This window comes from Prunus avium, chromosome 2, assembly GCF_965620075.1.
Source record: "Prunus avium chromosome 2, drPruAviu1.hap1.1, whole genome shotgun sequence".
NCBI classification, from domain to species: Eukaryota; Viridiplantae; Streptophyta; class Magnoliopsida; order Rosales; family Rosaceae; genus Prunus; species Prunus avium.
Genome location: NC_142285.1, coordinates 41522305 through 41538086, shown reverse-complemented (window position 1 = coordinate 41538086; position 15782 = coordinate 41522305). Strand labels below are relative to the sequence as shown.

Genomic DNA, 15782 nt, shown 5'->3' with positions numbered 1-15782 from the left:
AGTATAAAATTTGACGGAATAAGCCCAATGGGCCAATCATCAATATGATGACGGCTTATTGTCCCTCCTACTACTCAAAAATAAAAATAATAAAAATAAAATGACGGCCTAACCATCGTTTCTTCTATTAACAGGAAAAAAGACCAAAAAACCTATAGCATTTTTTGTCCTTGATACAAACAGTATCCTACTTTAATCTAATCTAAATTATAAGGAGGAGAATTCAAACTTATTCGAGCACACAGCACTTTCACTCTAGTTAACTTGTCTAAGTATTGCATTTTTTTAATACCACACAATCACTTCACAGCAAAATATTTATATATGTATATGACAAATCGTAATCACATTTAAATACATAACTTATAGCTGTTTGATTTATGATTATTTTATAGATAAGACTTTGATTGCACATTCATGTTTTCTAACTGATTTTGCATCAAAATTTTACCACTTGCATGTGGTAGAGAATCGAAAAACTATATGCAAGTTGAACTACAAAATTAAAGGCCCAACCTGCGAGCTGCGCCTGCGCCTATATAAATACAAGGCCACCCTCTATAATGGAATTATTCTAGGACCCAAATTTTACAAACAAAAAATAAGGTTGGCACTTGGTTGCCGTCCAACCATTCTATCAATTAAAATGATCAAAACTTTTACAGTTCCCTTAGGAATACACATCCAAGCATTCTTCAGCTGAGAGATCCTACGTCTCTGTTAGTAGATTGTGTGACACGGTCACCAAAATACAAAGAACACCGTCATCGGCCAGCGGTAGCGTGATTCACAGATACTGGCTGAGGCTTTCACCACTCATGGTCTCCATATCCTTGAGAATCGACTGTGCAAGAGATTTAACAGGGAGCTCCACATCCTCAAGCAATTCACCCAAGAAGGGAATGGTTTCAGCCAGGAATACCAGATATTCTTCTCTCAGATGCTCCACCAAATATTTCACAACTCTCAGGCCCAAAATTCGGGACCGAACCTTATCACTGCGTGTCTGCATCAGCACCTAGATTCATAATATACAAGCGTTAGACTACAAAGACTAGCATGCAGTTAACCAAATAAGAGCAATGGGTACTGAAAAAGAAAATATGCAGTTCTCGGAGACGTGCTATTAGCTTCAAAACAGGAATGTCACAAAAATAAGGCAGAACAAATAACTATTCAACTATGTTCAAAAAACATATGCGAAGTCCAACTTCATATGAAAGTGCACAGGGACAAAGATTGAAGAGGATATTTGTGAGTATCAGTATAAAATATTATGAAAAGAAATATCACCTCATAATTCAACGGCTTCCATAAAAGGTCACTTCCTCCAGTCACAGCCATTTGGCCAATACAAGCAACCAATAAATTATCGACTTCCTCCACAGATGGTATGTAGGGATGCTCTTCTAGAGACAAAGGTGGATCTACGACAAGCTGTGAAACAATGGGTTTCAAAAGAACCTGAAAAGACGTGCAGCTTGTATAAATAACAGACATAATGAAAAATAACACACATAATGATTAAAGACCGAAAAATTAAGACTCTAAAAGCAACATTTTACTCAAAGGTCCAGAAGAGAGAAACGGACATATAGAATGATGCTTTCAATCATTCAGATGTCTTATTGCAGAAGATAAAGAGTAAGTTCGAAGTTTATTTAGTAAGACAAATATAACATAGTAGCAGACAGAACCCCGAAGAAACATACAAGTTTCTGTTTTCTCATCAATACTAGGAGGGCTGTTTACACTTGTGCATCACTTTATAAACAGTTTTGTCAAAATACACCCATCATGTCAAAATGTTGAGTCCCTTATCTTTTTTTCTTTTTTTTTTCTTTTTTTTTTTTCCTTTTTTTTTAGGACCTTTCCTATTGAGAGGGGCGATAGCATACTAAACTCACACACACTACACGGATGCTAGGACTCGAACCCAGGACCTTGTCTGAGGGAGTAAATACTCCAAACCACTGCACTAGTAGGTCCTTTGCAGACTCTTATCTTATGTTGAGAGAAATCGAGGAAAAATAAATAAAACGATTTTGATCAATAAGTTACATCAAGACCCACTTATTTTCTAAACAAAGTGTACAAATTAGAAGGGAAATGGTTCAAATTTTTAATTTCCAAAAATATCTTCAATTAAAGGTTCACTCCACTAGAAATCCTTTTCTTTTCTCTTCTCTTATCTCTCCTGACTTGTACTGCCAAATGCTGAGGACAGTCAATATAAAGGGTGGACTAACCTGAAAATTTGAAGAGTCAAGAAACTTCAAGCTTCCAGTATCATAGAGAAAACATTTATGTAATGACGATAGTATCAAAGCCCTGAGATGCCAGTTTCCAAGCAACACACTGTTGTCCTTCCCCTCCTGAATCTTAGCCTTCTTCTTTCGTGTTGAACCGGAAGCCTTCACATCTCCAGCAACAGTTAGGTAACGTACACAACCCTCGAGCAAGTATTTGAAGTAAGGAACAAAAAGAGACCTGCAGTTTAAAATAATGGCATTTAACAAATAAAAATAAAACATGAATTCACACGAAATATCAGTCCCCACAATAATAAAGAAATCACACTAAATAAATCGCTTTGAAAAACAGACACACACACAGAGAAACAACTGGTAGTTTAATTCTCAATACCATACCCCCCACACACACACACACACACAAGGGCAATCAAATCATTTCAAGAAAATGGAAATATAGGTAACTACTGGCAATTGTAAGCACAAACAGGAAGAAATGACTCACCGATGGTTCTCCACAAGTTTATTTACCAAGCCGTAGAAAGATATAGCCCTAGGTATATTTCCTGCACATGCAATATCTTCCACATCTGACTCCGCCCAATCAATACTCCTAATGAAAAGAGGCTTGAACATGGACTCTGTGAGTTTCATAGTAAGAGCAATCATTGCATTGTATACATTTTTCTCTACATCATCAATATTCTGAACAGATGCAGGATGTTGGCGGCGTAGATCAAGAGCAAACAAGCACAAGTCAAAAATCTTAGCATGGTAACCACCAATAGATGACCTATCCATTCTACCAATCATGTTTTCCAGCATTCCAAAATAAACTGTTAAACTCGAATCACCAGACTCAACCGTACTGGAGAATATTTTCAACATGGGTGGTAGAGCAAGTCGAACCTGGACAACAAGAGCTAGAGTTAATAGAGTGAAATGAAACAATGAAGGAAACAAACCTTTTACTATAAGCAATGAAGGAAAATAACAAATTGACAGTCAACTATAGACATTGTTAAGATTCTTACAGGGATGTTCTCAGTGATGAGTCTTCGTACTGAGTCAGCTTTTATTTTCAGCTTCTGATCAGACCCTGACGCATAATCAAGATGAAGCACCATAATTCTTGTAATTTCCTCTAGATATGGGTTCAAGAAACCCCCTAGCTTAACCACGACAGCCTCTAAAGTGACTAGAATAGATAAAATAAGAGATTCCTTGGGTATTTGTAACACAACAGGCAAGCCATCATCAACCCCAGATGTAGTTTTTATATCTGAAGATAAAAATGCTTCATGAGAAATCCTAATCAAATTTTCCATTATGTGAGGAAGCTCGGATAGTGCCCTAGGCCCAAGCACATTGATCAAAGCACCAGTTGCTTGAAGGCAGCTTGAGGACACTGCCAAGTCATGCATACTGATATTTTTTGTAACCGATGGTAGACACTCATTGAAGATGGAATAATTAGTAGGAAACTTATGGGCCAGAACTTCTAGAGCCAAAGCTGCTGCCACCTTCAAGGAGGCTTCAGAATCATCTGACGAATCATCAACTAAATCAACAATTTTCAAACACATATAGCGAAATGATTCAAGAGAATTCTCGTCTAGATGCTGCCACTGATGACTGGAACTTGAGTTATATTTATGCTTTGCCCTGACCCTGTCATGATCCCTAACTGTTTCACATAGGAGACCAAGAGCCTGCACAAAAATATAACTTGATGTTAAAAAGGATTACCTATTATAATGCAAATGGTTATTACAATGCACATGTAATAAAAGGCTATACTAATAGACCATGTAACCAATGGTCGACTGTGTATCCATATCATGATGTGATTACACTTTGACACAGAACAGCGTATTTCATGTGTAGTATCACAAAACCTCCTTTTCTGCCTGTTGTTCTAAGGTTTGCTACAGAAACAGTTATTTCATGGTATTACGTTTTAACTCATTTGTGGAAGATATTTTACACTTCAATTTTGGTATGTAAACAACCACAGTAGTTGATAGTTAGCAACCTACAAATCCTACTCAGCTGTTCTTAATAAATATACATATGTATGTAAGTATACATATATAAGTCATAGAAGTAGAATACACTAAGTACCTTCTTTGCAACATTTCTATCTCTATGGCCAAGCAACTTAGTTATGCTTTTGAAGTGTGTCGGAGGCATCATGGCTATAGTAATAGTCCTTAATACACCATGCATGCACTCCTTCAACTCTTTCCTAATAGAGACATGGATACCCTTTTTCTTCCTTCTTGCATCTACGGATTGCTGGAGAGAGACAACCTGCTCCATGAGTTCTTCCAATGTAGCCTGCAAATTTAAGCAGCAAGAACAATTATCATCAAAGAACAAAATAACAAAACATAGATATTAACTAATTTCCTAGGGAAAATTATTCATAATTACAATAACAATAAGGTCAATTTTAGTTTATCAATAAGCTAGATCTCATCATTTCTTTTTATAATATACAATTAAGACGTAAAAAAAATTAAAATTTGGGATACATGTTTTCCATAAAACTCAATTTGCTTATTATCTAATCCATGCATTGCATGTTTTCATTATTGTTTCCAGCTGTATCAAGATGTGGATTGGAAAACTAATAGGCCACAGTTTAATCATCTCGAATTATAATGGACAGCACTCTTTTTTTCCCATGAATAAAATAACCCATAAGACCTAAAAACCAAATTACACTCAGGCTAGCCACCATCCCTATCCAGAAAAGGTAAAAGAGAGTTATGACGAAACACAATACTTAATACCAATTACTAAAAAAATTTGTTTATAAGTATTGAGGAATAGAACAAACTAACTTTATATAAGCTTGACTACAAGCACTCTTATTTTTGCAAAATCAGTACCTGAACTTTTTCTGAATCTTCCCCTGATACAAGCTTGAATGCAAACTCTGGATCTTGCAATTTGTGTAAGGTGAACCGCATCGCAATTAACAATTCGATAAACAGTTCTTGAGACTGAATACCTGTTCCTATTTGTTTAAGCATCATTACCAGAGAGGGAAGCCATATCATGCATGAATATTGCTCACATATGTGGATCCCCAGGGCATATTCCCACTGTCTCTGTAATGAAGCTGTGGAGCTATCTGAAGCATGCATGTTATCAAAGCACGATAATCCTTTTCGTGAAACCAATGAACGGAAGAGAAGCACAAGTAATGAAGCCAAGCTATTTGACTCTCCCAAAGTCCTGCATATGAACATGTCAAAGTAAGCAGAACCGACACAAGGAGCAATAAGATAGAATTTTAAAAAAAAATTAAGTCACCACTACCTGAGTAGGTATACAACGATTGATAGCCTTCTATGTTCAGCAACTTCAGGCAATACATTGATAAATATCTGAAGGGCAAAATGAAATCACAACATGGTTAGAAACATGTACCTCCAGTAACAGTGCTGCACTCAACACCAAAAACAGTAAGAATAAATTACCTGGAGCAACTTGTCATTGTTGCCTGTCCCAGACAACCAACATGGAACAACTGTAGATATAAGATCCTCAAACACATGCTGTGAATGACTGTCAATCTGCAAAATAAAACAAAAACCAAATGACTATTTTACACATTGAGGGAGCAGAACTCAAGCCAGAAGTTGAAAGTTCAAGGCACAACATCCTTTCTAGTGAAAAATTCAGTAGAAGTTAAGTATATTAACAAACCTGTGTGACTGCTGATTCTCCTATAAGAGTAAAAATATCCAGTATATGCCCCAAAACCTTTTCTGGAATAATCTTTGTGATAGAGGAAATTAGTGAAAATACATGGTTGCGAGTAACTCCATCCTTCACTGAATGGGCACACTCAACCAACATTTTGACATCAATCTCATTTATTATGTTATCCTGCCACAAAATAAAGAGAACAAAATTAAAGCAACACAGATAAAAAAAGCTGAACAAAAAAACAACCCAACTGTCAGTGTCTCCAATAACAACAAATTTAAATTCCAAAATATTGGAACATACCGCCAGTGGAACAGAATTTGTGAGAGAGGAACTAATATCTTCCAGGATTATCAGCAGCGTCTGTTGTATGTAACTTATTGCGCTTGACATGGAGTCAGAATTTGTAGAAGAAACTTGAATCTGCTTTTCATCCTGGACAAGAACACCATGTACCCACTCATTGGAAAATGTTCTGTAAAGAAGCTTAAATAATGGCCCCAAAAGAGAATCCCTGCAACAAAAAATTTAACACAATTAGTATAAAAAAGTATCAAAGACTCATTTTTTACACAAAAGTGGCAAGTATAAGAAAGTACCAACCTGTTCTCTATGTCTTTCTTAAATAGCAACACATCCAAGAGGGAGCTAAGGAGAGAGAGCGCATTCTCTCCTTTAAATATCAAATCACAGGATGGATTCGACTTCAGATGCCCTGTTAACTTCATTTTCTTTTTTCCATACCCTGAATCAGTTACACAACTTCTGTTGTTGACCATGCAATCAAGCGTCTGAACAATAGTAGAGCAAGTAATCTGATACATCCAAAGGTGTACAAATGAGTTGTTGCACATTGGTTCAATTAACTAAACAGAAATCAACTAAAAAAGAAAGTACCAATTCTCACTAACATAATCCATGAAGATTTAAAAATATATTAATAATTATCTTTAGCAAATCTCACATTATTTAAGAATTCTACAAAATTAACCAGTCTGACAAGTTATGAAACAAAGCAATAACAAAAGGCACATAATTAATCCAACCATGAATTATAAATCATAGAGAGAGAGAGAGAGAAACAAACATTTAACCGCAGCAAGGCCGCTCGAGTCTCCTTTTGTATATCACCATTAGCATTCCGAAATAAAGAAACAAGTTCCTGAAACAGAAGCTCCTGCACAACATAAACAATGCCAATTTAGGCCACCTGTATCTGCCTTCCCAAGTTTATGACGATTCTATAAGTTTCAGTGAAGTAAAAAATAAGAACACTTAAATCGATTCACAGGATGCCCATTTTCAGTGCCTGTATTTTGACAGAGTAGGGAAGTTCAGGGGAATTTATCCAATATTCTATATACGAAACAAAACAATTAAAATATATGACCTATAATTAGCTGCACAAATGCAGTAAATATGTGTGCGAATTTATGATTATTTAAAGGTAAGCAGTCTAAAATATGTTGATTATCTCAGCAGATAAGACGGAATGATGAGATATGGAGTAGGTGCCACATGTTTGTAATTATCGCTTTATGCTTGAGGCATTAGCCAAAAGGTATAAAAAGGCATCCATTACACCAGGCAAACTATGGATTGTTTCATTTTAAATTATTCCAACAATATTTGCACACATGTAGCCTTTTGCCTTTTGACACATAAGTTAAAAAAGGAAACAAAATATCCATTCATGTTTTCACCTTACGCGCTTCGTCAACATCTTTAATTTAGAGAGAGAGAGAACAAAATTAAATACCAAAGAAATTAATGGAGGTATCATTTAGCTTTTTAGGCAGTGCCTAAGCTATTACTTAGTACATCTAAATTATAGCTAGCTGATAATACATCCCAAATGTATACTTTTCCATCATACCCACAAGCCCACATAAACTTATTATCAAGAAAAGCTCACTGATATGATTTTCAAGCACCATACCATACATAGTTCTAGAAAACAGATAAAAGTTAACCTGTATTTCTGTCTTCAGCCCACTGTATATTTGACTGTTAAGCTTCTGCAGAACAGTTACACAAGGCTGTATAACAGCAGGGTCTTCTGGAGCCAAACCATCCAACTGGAATAGAAAATAATTCAAAAAATAATGTCAACATAAGAGAATGAACATTGAAGACAGAATGCACAACAATCTAGTTGCAGATAGCTTCTTACCTTCAAAGCCTCCAATAAATGATCCTCTAAAACATGCTCATCCGGTGAAGAAGGCATAGCACAACTCTAGGACAGGCAGAAGCCAAATTTTTCATTAGAGAGTAAAGGTAAGATGGGGATATGCATAAGTACAACAAGCATTGAGGACATCATTGACTTACCTCCAGTAGAAGGCATAGTATCTGAACTTCAATTGTTGACAAATTCTGGCTGGAGACATGCAGTTCACAGTAATTTTGACTGCGTCTTCCCAAAAGCTGAGATAAAAATGACTTCATCTCTCTATCATGTATGATGGCATTGCCCATTCCTCTAAGCAAAGATAGAATCACAAGCTGCCAGAAAAATCAAGTCTGCTTAACAATTCTGAAGAAATCCTATGTATGTGACGGTGTTGGTGATGATTAATTCTGAAAAGAGTAATAAGAATAACCAGAAGCATCTAGCAGGTTCTGGAAAGTAACAGCAGATCACATAAACAAACCTTTGCATAATCAGGCAGTTTCAGGGCAGAATTCAAAATGAAAGCAAGAATCTTCTTTCTTGTAGATTGATCAACCCTAAAAGAAATGTCGGGACAGAGTTAACAATCCATTGTAGTATTATCATGCTCAACAGTGAACTCTAAACTAAATTAACCACAACACCATCATAACAAAGCAAATATTTAGCTTAAGAAATGCAAACAGGGAAAAAAAAAATTGAAGTCAAAAAGATAAAAAAAACTTTGGGGCCAGGTAGAAACTAAAGAAGCAACAAAGCAAGACTTATTCTAAATGAATGTAAGATGAAATGATTATGAGGACGACAGTGGTTAAACAAGATCCATAAGAACAACACTAGATCACCTCAGCTCAACATTCTTTGGTGCTATGAAGCCCTGGCAGGATGGGCTGAGCAAAGAGGCCAAAAGGGAAGGAAGAAAGTTTCTGTCTGATAAGATGAGCCTTTTTTGTTGAACCATCAAGTCCAAAAGCTTATCGAGAAGGTGAATCCAAGTTGCATGGTTTCCTGGAATTTAAAAAGCTCAGATTATGCAATTATCAAAACAAAATCCAAAAGGGGCAAAAAATATTTATTCTAAGTAATACCATTTTTCTTGCTCGAAGAGTCAACATGAGCCCAAAGTGTGTGTAACCCCTCAATACAGTTCATGGTAGCATGTCTTATATCCTGAAAGAAATCCCCACCAAACCAACTTAACTCATGTACTTACAGCGTAACTAAAACACAAACAAATATCAAAACACATGGAAGGAAAACAAACAGATAACAATAGTACACATAATTTCAACAAGTCAGCCAACGGGCAAAGACAATTAAAAAAAGAGAAAATACTACCAAGATACCTGATTATAACTAGCCAGTGGAACAAGAAAAGACGGAAATTCTGCAAGAAGTTGAATTGGCAATCTAACTTCTGGTTGAAGAGAGAGATATGCAAAACAGTTAAGACTCTCAACTTGGACTGCAGGGGGAACATCTGTAAAGTGGAACAGCGAACATGTCAGTACAGTACAATATATTATTTTGAAAAATAGAAGTTTTATTTCATAAAAACCATACAAGAAGGTGGACAAGTAATCCACCAGTCAGTACAATACAATATGATCTTCCAGAAAATAATTACAGAGTAATGATAATGTCCAAGAATCAAAAGTTATACAATACAGTACAACATGACCTTCATAAAGCAAATTATGCAATGCAGTTATCAAAGGGAAAATTCCCATTCTACACACTCCGTAAACAAAGTGCGACCAACGGGAGGGTTAAAAATAGCAAAAGAAAATTATAGGAGATATATCAAAGGGGAGCATGTACCTTCTTCTGTGAAAAACCTGGGCAGGAACCGAACAGCAGAGATTTTGCACTTCGTGACAAGGTAATGACGGTGTTCTTTGAAGACTTTCTTAAACTTAGAGATTGAGAAAAAGACAAACAAGTCCCTAAGCCAGCTAGCCCACTTCTTATCATTATCCTGCAACAATTAAAAAGCATATATAACATTTAGCACAGACACAACACAAATAAATACAGCTACAATATCCATGACCATTGTTTTATAACAGGATATCCATGACCATTGTTTTATCCTAGTCTCATAAAACAAACCACATAAGGAATTACTAACCATAGAGATATCAGCAGGCATCGCAGATAAAAATGCCTCCATTAACCTCCAAAATAGGCAAATTAGCATATTTGCATTTAATGCCTTCAAATTGGAGTCCAGCTTATCAAGGAATATTCTGCAATCCCAATTCAGCATGTCCTTATCGAACTACAGAAACAAGAAGGAAAATGGAACAACAAAGCTCATCAGCATCCATGTAAGACTACAAAAGTGAAATTTCTGGCTAGCTAAAGTGCTAAAAGATGAGCAATCTCGGATATGGTTTCTTTTTATAAAAAAAATTACATTTATCTACAAATAATTTTCTCATACCTCCTCTATAAAGCTATCACCCATTGACTCAAATGCTTCCCATTCCGCCTTCAATGCAGGAAAACCAACTTCAAAAAGGGCCAAAAATCCAGCAGATTCTGACACACAAGGAAAAGAGAACAAGAATCAATTATAGTAAGTGCCAAAAAAAAAAAGCAAGAGGAAGACAAGAAACACCAGAACTGGAGTCGCACGCAAGTTAGAAAGACACACACATTGATACAGAAGAAACGCAAATCAGTAATTAGGCCAAGCAGGATAGAAGTACAAAAAGTAGTAGAGAAGTCATTAAAGAATTCAATAGGATGGTTCAAAAATCCACCAAAAAAGTCAGAGAGAGAGGGAGAGAGAGAGAGAGTGACTGATTGATTGAATCCTGGTTCAAAATGAAAAGGAGAACATACTATTCTTTTGAATGAGAAGCGTCTGCATCATCACCAAGAAGAACTGTGTCTTTGACAACTCAAAGTCATTAGAACTCTTAATAAGCCAAGGCATAAATTCTTCAGGGTGCAACGAGAACCTGCCAGCCAAACTTGCAATGGTGTCCATGTTAATTGAGGACAGGCTTCCCGGTTGCAATGTCTACAATTCAGAGTCACAACTTCAGAGTTACTCATTGCACATGAAATATAGATGCCAGGTATGCATAACTAAAAAACTAAAAGCCGCAGAATCAAAAGAGAGATAGAGCCCACAGTCCTTTCACAGTAACATTTTCCCCAACTCTTGATAATAAGAAGAAAAGAATTGAAGAGCACACTGGAACTGCCAAAGATATAACTTACCAATGCTGTGTTGGAGGCACCTGCAAGATTCTCAAAAAGTGGCCACTTTACCTCCTTAGCTAATTCCAATGCTTTCAAATTTAACCTCTGTGTCTGTACTCGGTGAAACATAAATCTATTAATAAAAAGTTCGACTTGTTGGACAAACAATTTACTGGATACCAAATTAGTGCAAGAATTGCAGTATAGTAGATATAATTTAATATCCAGACAGAAAAGAAAAGAACCTTAGGTAGAACAAGCAGCAACGGAAATATCATGGAAGCAAGTGTATTGCAACATTCAATGTTATCATCGATACCAGAGCTAGCATTCTTCAGGCACAAAACAGAAACATCACATGCTAGACTGGTGTTCTCCAATGAACCTGCAAGAAAAACAGAATGCAAGATGATAAATGTGTATGCCAGAGTAAGGGAACCATAATTAGTTCCGTGTCTGAACCGGGAAATGAAAGAATAAAATAATGGGGAAAGCATCCACAACATAACTACTCACTTGACATCAGAATGCCAATACATCTTTTAAGCACATTACCCAGTGCTTCAAAAAGGTCAGCAGAACTTATTATAGTGGACAATCTGTCTAAGGACAAAGCTGCCCGAACAACAGTAAGATCATCATCATGAAGTTGTCGCAGTATGACATCTTCGATGCTTACAAGACTCTGGTTCACAGGAAAATGAAATCACAAAAGTAAGCAGAATGATTTGAAACTGAAAGAAATGGAATGTCTTATACATATCTTCTTTAGATTAAGTAACCAAAAGAAACCTGTGGGTTTGTGGCCTTGGCTTCCAGAACACCCGATGTGCCTAGTGCAGATAGTGTGCGACGGCGAACATCAGCCTAAGCCACATTCAAAAACACGATAGCAAAAGATTATGTTGATAGAAAATTATTCCAGACCTTATTGAAGCATACACATTTACAAATAGATTTTTTTTTTTTTTTTTTTTTAAAGATGCCACTAAATAATACCTTTGGATGGTGCAACCCAAACCAAATTTTTGACTCTGAGAAAGCTAGTGACATGTCCAAATTACCATCCAACATTTGACCCAAAATTTCATGTACTGAGCCCCCTTTCTTAGATTGTACATTCTTTTCCTGTTCAAGAAATCAACAATCAGAATACCCTGAACAAGAACAAAGAAGGCATGTGTGGGTACGAACACATAATTAGAAAGAGAGAGAGAGAGAGAGAGAGAGAGAGAGAGAGAGAGAGAGAGAGAGGGTCGACTGGAAACATACATCAAGAAATTTGTGAACCGCTCCCTGTAGTTCAGATTGATATTTCTCATTCAGAACAACTAAGATCTTCTTCGCCCAACTTCCTAGAAGGCAACCCAAAAGAATGATGAAAAATACAAAACAAAGAGCTTAAAGATAGTCTTGCAGTCATAAGAATTGACCCATTTAAACAAGAATGTTCAAACAACTGGAGCGGCAATAAAATGTCTATATATATATGAAAAATATAACATTTGTAAATAAAAATTTTGAGAATGAAAATACCTGATAAAGATGATGTTGAATTTTTTATTTTCTGTGAACTTTGCAAGCAGAATGATAGGACCTTAGAAACTGCATGTTGAACAAAATTCTTGGAAGGAATTGTCTCTAATATCGAGATCAATGCAAGCTGGCATGATTCATTAGAAGAACTGCAAATAAATGATCAGAAGTTGAATAAAATAAGAAGGAATTAAGATATTTCTACCAGAATAAGTGAATACCAAAATTGGTTTCTCACCTGTAGTCAACCAGAGAATCCAAAAGTACCCATACAAATCTATCAATATTGAACTCGTTAAACAGTCCCAACAGTATAGCGGCAAAATCCCTTCAAATGGAAGCAGAAAATAACCTTAGAGAATATGAAATTAATGACAAACACATGAAGGATATGAAACTATTCAGACAATTAATGCTGTGAAGAACTACCTAATGTCCATCAAAATCTCCAAAGTCTTGATTGGGAAAATATCAACAGCTTGCAGCTGAAAAATTCATGGAAACTTTTACGTAAAAGAAGGTTGAGAAAATATACATATAAATGCAGAACACAATATTATTAATTCAGGAAGTTGGGTAACTATTATAAAACGACTCTGACATGAAGGACTTTAATTTTTTTCTTTAAATACATTAAAGTAGAGGTTATAGAAATACCACTGGATTAAGAGACATTGAGCAACACCCAACTAAGAAGATAGTCTATTACACAGACATCATCCACTATTAAATTAGAAGTGATGCAGTAAAATTCAGGAATAATTGAGTGATGCTACAACCTACTGCATATAAGAACAAAGCAGTACCTGAACAAGGTTGATCAAAGTCATAAGCGATAAGCGAAACAACTGAAGATCAGCCGACTCTTTCGCCTCCTCTCGAGCAATTTCAGCAATTGACCTCATCAAACTCTTGACAAGTTTGGGAGATAATGTAACTTTACTCACTAGCAAACCAACAATCATCAAGGCACCAGCCTACAAAAAGAACATATATTTTACACTTCATTGCTGAAAAGAGAAAAACCATAGAGGTATCCCAGAGCAAGACATTGATAAGAAGAAATTAAAGAGGCAATAATCAAAATTTAACTCATCCTTCAACAGTTTCTGCTTTCCTATCCCTTATGTGTGTCCTAAAAAGCATATTTAATCTTCTTTTCTTTGTACAGTTTAAGACATGCAAAATGCTTTGAGGAGCTGCTAAAATGTCCAAAATAATAATTTGTGGAACCTCACCTTGTTTTCTGAATGTCCTTTTGTGCCAGCCTCAAGTCCAGAAACAACAAGTGATAGGATTCTCTGCACAACATCACTGTCAACAGATGTAGAGGAACCCAAAACCTCGATAACAACTGCCGTGCAAAACCTTATCACAGGCCTTGAAGGCCTATACTTCTTCGATGGGGATGCCTATAGGAAAACAGTCATTAAAATGAACCATGACAAGATAGTAATCAAACAACCAATTAGAGTTGCAAACACTCACATAGTTGCATAAAATCTCCAAAACCCCCTTATCACGAATACATTGCTGGACAATAACCTTTCTAGGTGGTGGTGCACCAGAAACTTTTACGCCATCCATAAATCTCCATTTACTATTTCTAAACCACAAGGAACTATCAAGTCAGTATATGTTAACTTCACCAAATCACAAACAACATACAAGAATTACAGATTGACTAACCTCAAGCTAATTAATTGAACTATTCGAACAAATGTGTGGGTGTCATGGTATGGCAAAGCACACAAAATTAAGTCCTCGAAGTTGTACACATGAATCCTGAAATTCCAATATACACCAGATTACAACCAATAAAAGTATATACAAATATATGCATATGTATAAGAAATGTCTGCAATGACATAGCAGCCTATAAATGATATGAAATAAAACAAAATTACAAAAAATGAAATGAGCACCTACTTATATCGGCGTATCAAGTACTCAAGTGTCTTGATTGACGATGGGAGTTCAAAGTATCCTGAGAGTAATCGTAAGTATGAACTTATCGAAACATTAATGCCATTATTTTCCTCTATGCCCATCAACTCTCTATCCAATTCTCTGCTTTTTTGGCTGAACAAGTCATTCTTGTAGATTCTAAATCGCTCATCGGTGCTTACAAGGACATCCAGACCTGAAAATAGAAAAACATATATTCAATTTCAACAACTAATGCCTTTCTAATACCTTGCATAAAATAATAGAAACTAAGCTCTAAGTTTCTCTCTGTATAAAAACAAATGGAAAGAGAAGAGTGACCTTGGAGTGCAATGGAGAAAATGGTATCGATATCGATATCAGCAGCCTCTTTAGCGTCGAAGAGAATGGAAGGGCGAGTGAAGGGCCTCTTGACCGACGGCTCTGTGTCGGCTTGTATCACGGATTTTATGGCTTCTAACTGAGACGCAATCGAGGTCGCCATGTCTCTCTCTGCCGCAGTTGGTAACTATTCAAACAATGAATATAACTGTGTGCTTTTGTTGCTGTTGTTGTTCTTGTTATTGTAGCTTAAGCCCTAATTCTCCTTTGGAAGACGAAGACGAGGACGAGAACCAGCTCCAGAAGGTTTTAGGGTTTTTGTTAAGGTGCACAGAGGCGTTTTGGAGGGTTTAGGGTTTTTCTTTTTCTTTTTCTTTTTCTTTTTCTTTTTACAGAATAGACATCTAAAATTTGAGCCTGTTTTTTATCCTTCATTCCGGGGTGGCTCGGTCAAAAAACGGCATGTCGTTCGACGCATACACAGGCGCCAAGCGCCAAGCGCCAAGCGCCAAAGCCCGCAAAGAGGCAAACTACGATACTGGCGATTTGGGCTGGCTGACTGATTTTAGGTTTCGGCCTTGTTGGGGTGTTATCCAATTCAAACTTTCTTC

The 15782-nt window shown here is 36.3% G+C and overlaps 1 protein-coding gene across 1 annotated transcript; it reads right to left on the bottom strand.

Moving 5' to 3' along the window:
• Positions 1 to 355: 355 nt before the first annotated feature.
• LOC110764700 (ARM repeat superfamily protein) lies at positions 356 to 15573 on the bottom strand. Its single transcript, XM_021967711.2, has 39 exons — positions 15172 to 15573; positions 14833 to 15046; positions 14593 to 14688; positions 14392 to 14509; positions 14142 to 14315; positions 13710 to 13880; positions 13333 to 13388; positions 13142 to 13231; positions 12904 to 13052; positions 12640 to 12722; positions 12367 to 12495; positions 12160 to 12234; positions 11884 to 12052; positions 11613 to 11752; positions 11386 to 11478; positions 11002 to 11182; positions 10598 to 10695; positions 10283 to 10432; positions 9973 to 10129; positions 9498 to 9631; positions 9240 to 9321; positions 8997 to 9159; positions 8633 to 8708; positions 8310 to 8483; positions 8149 to 8214; positions 7949 to 8053; positions 7063 to 7152; positions 6579 to 6790; positions 6279 to 6489; positions 5973 to 6155; positions 5744 to 5839; positions 5583 to 5650; positions 5150 to 5498; positions 4377 to 4592; positions 3287 to 3964; positions 2758 to 3161; positions 2250 to 2490; positions 1294 to 1464; positions 356 to 1018 (listed from the first exon to the last, which is right to left on the bottom strand). Exons 1-39 carry the CDS (start codon positions 15332 to 15334, stop codon positions 788 to 790), a joined length of 6456 nt encoding a protein of 2151 aa, XP_021823403.2. The 5' UTR covers positions 15335 to 15573; the 3' UTR covers positions 356 to 787.
• Between the last annotated feature and the right edge of the window lie 209 nt (positions 15574 to 15782).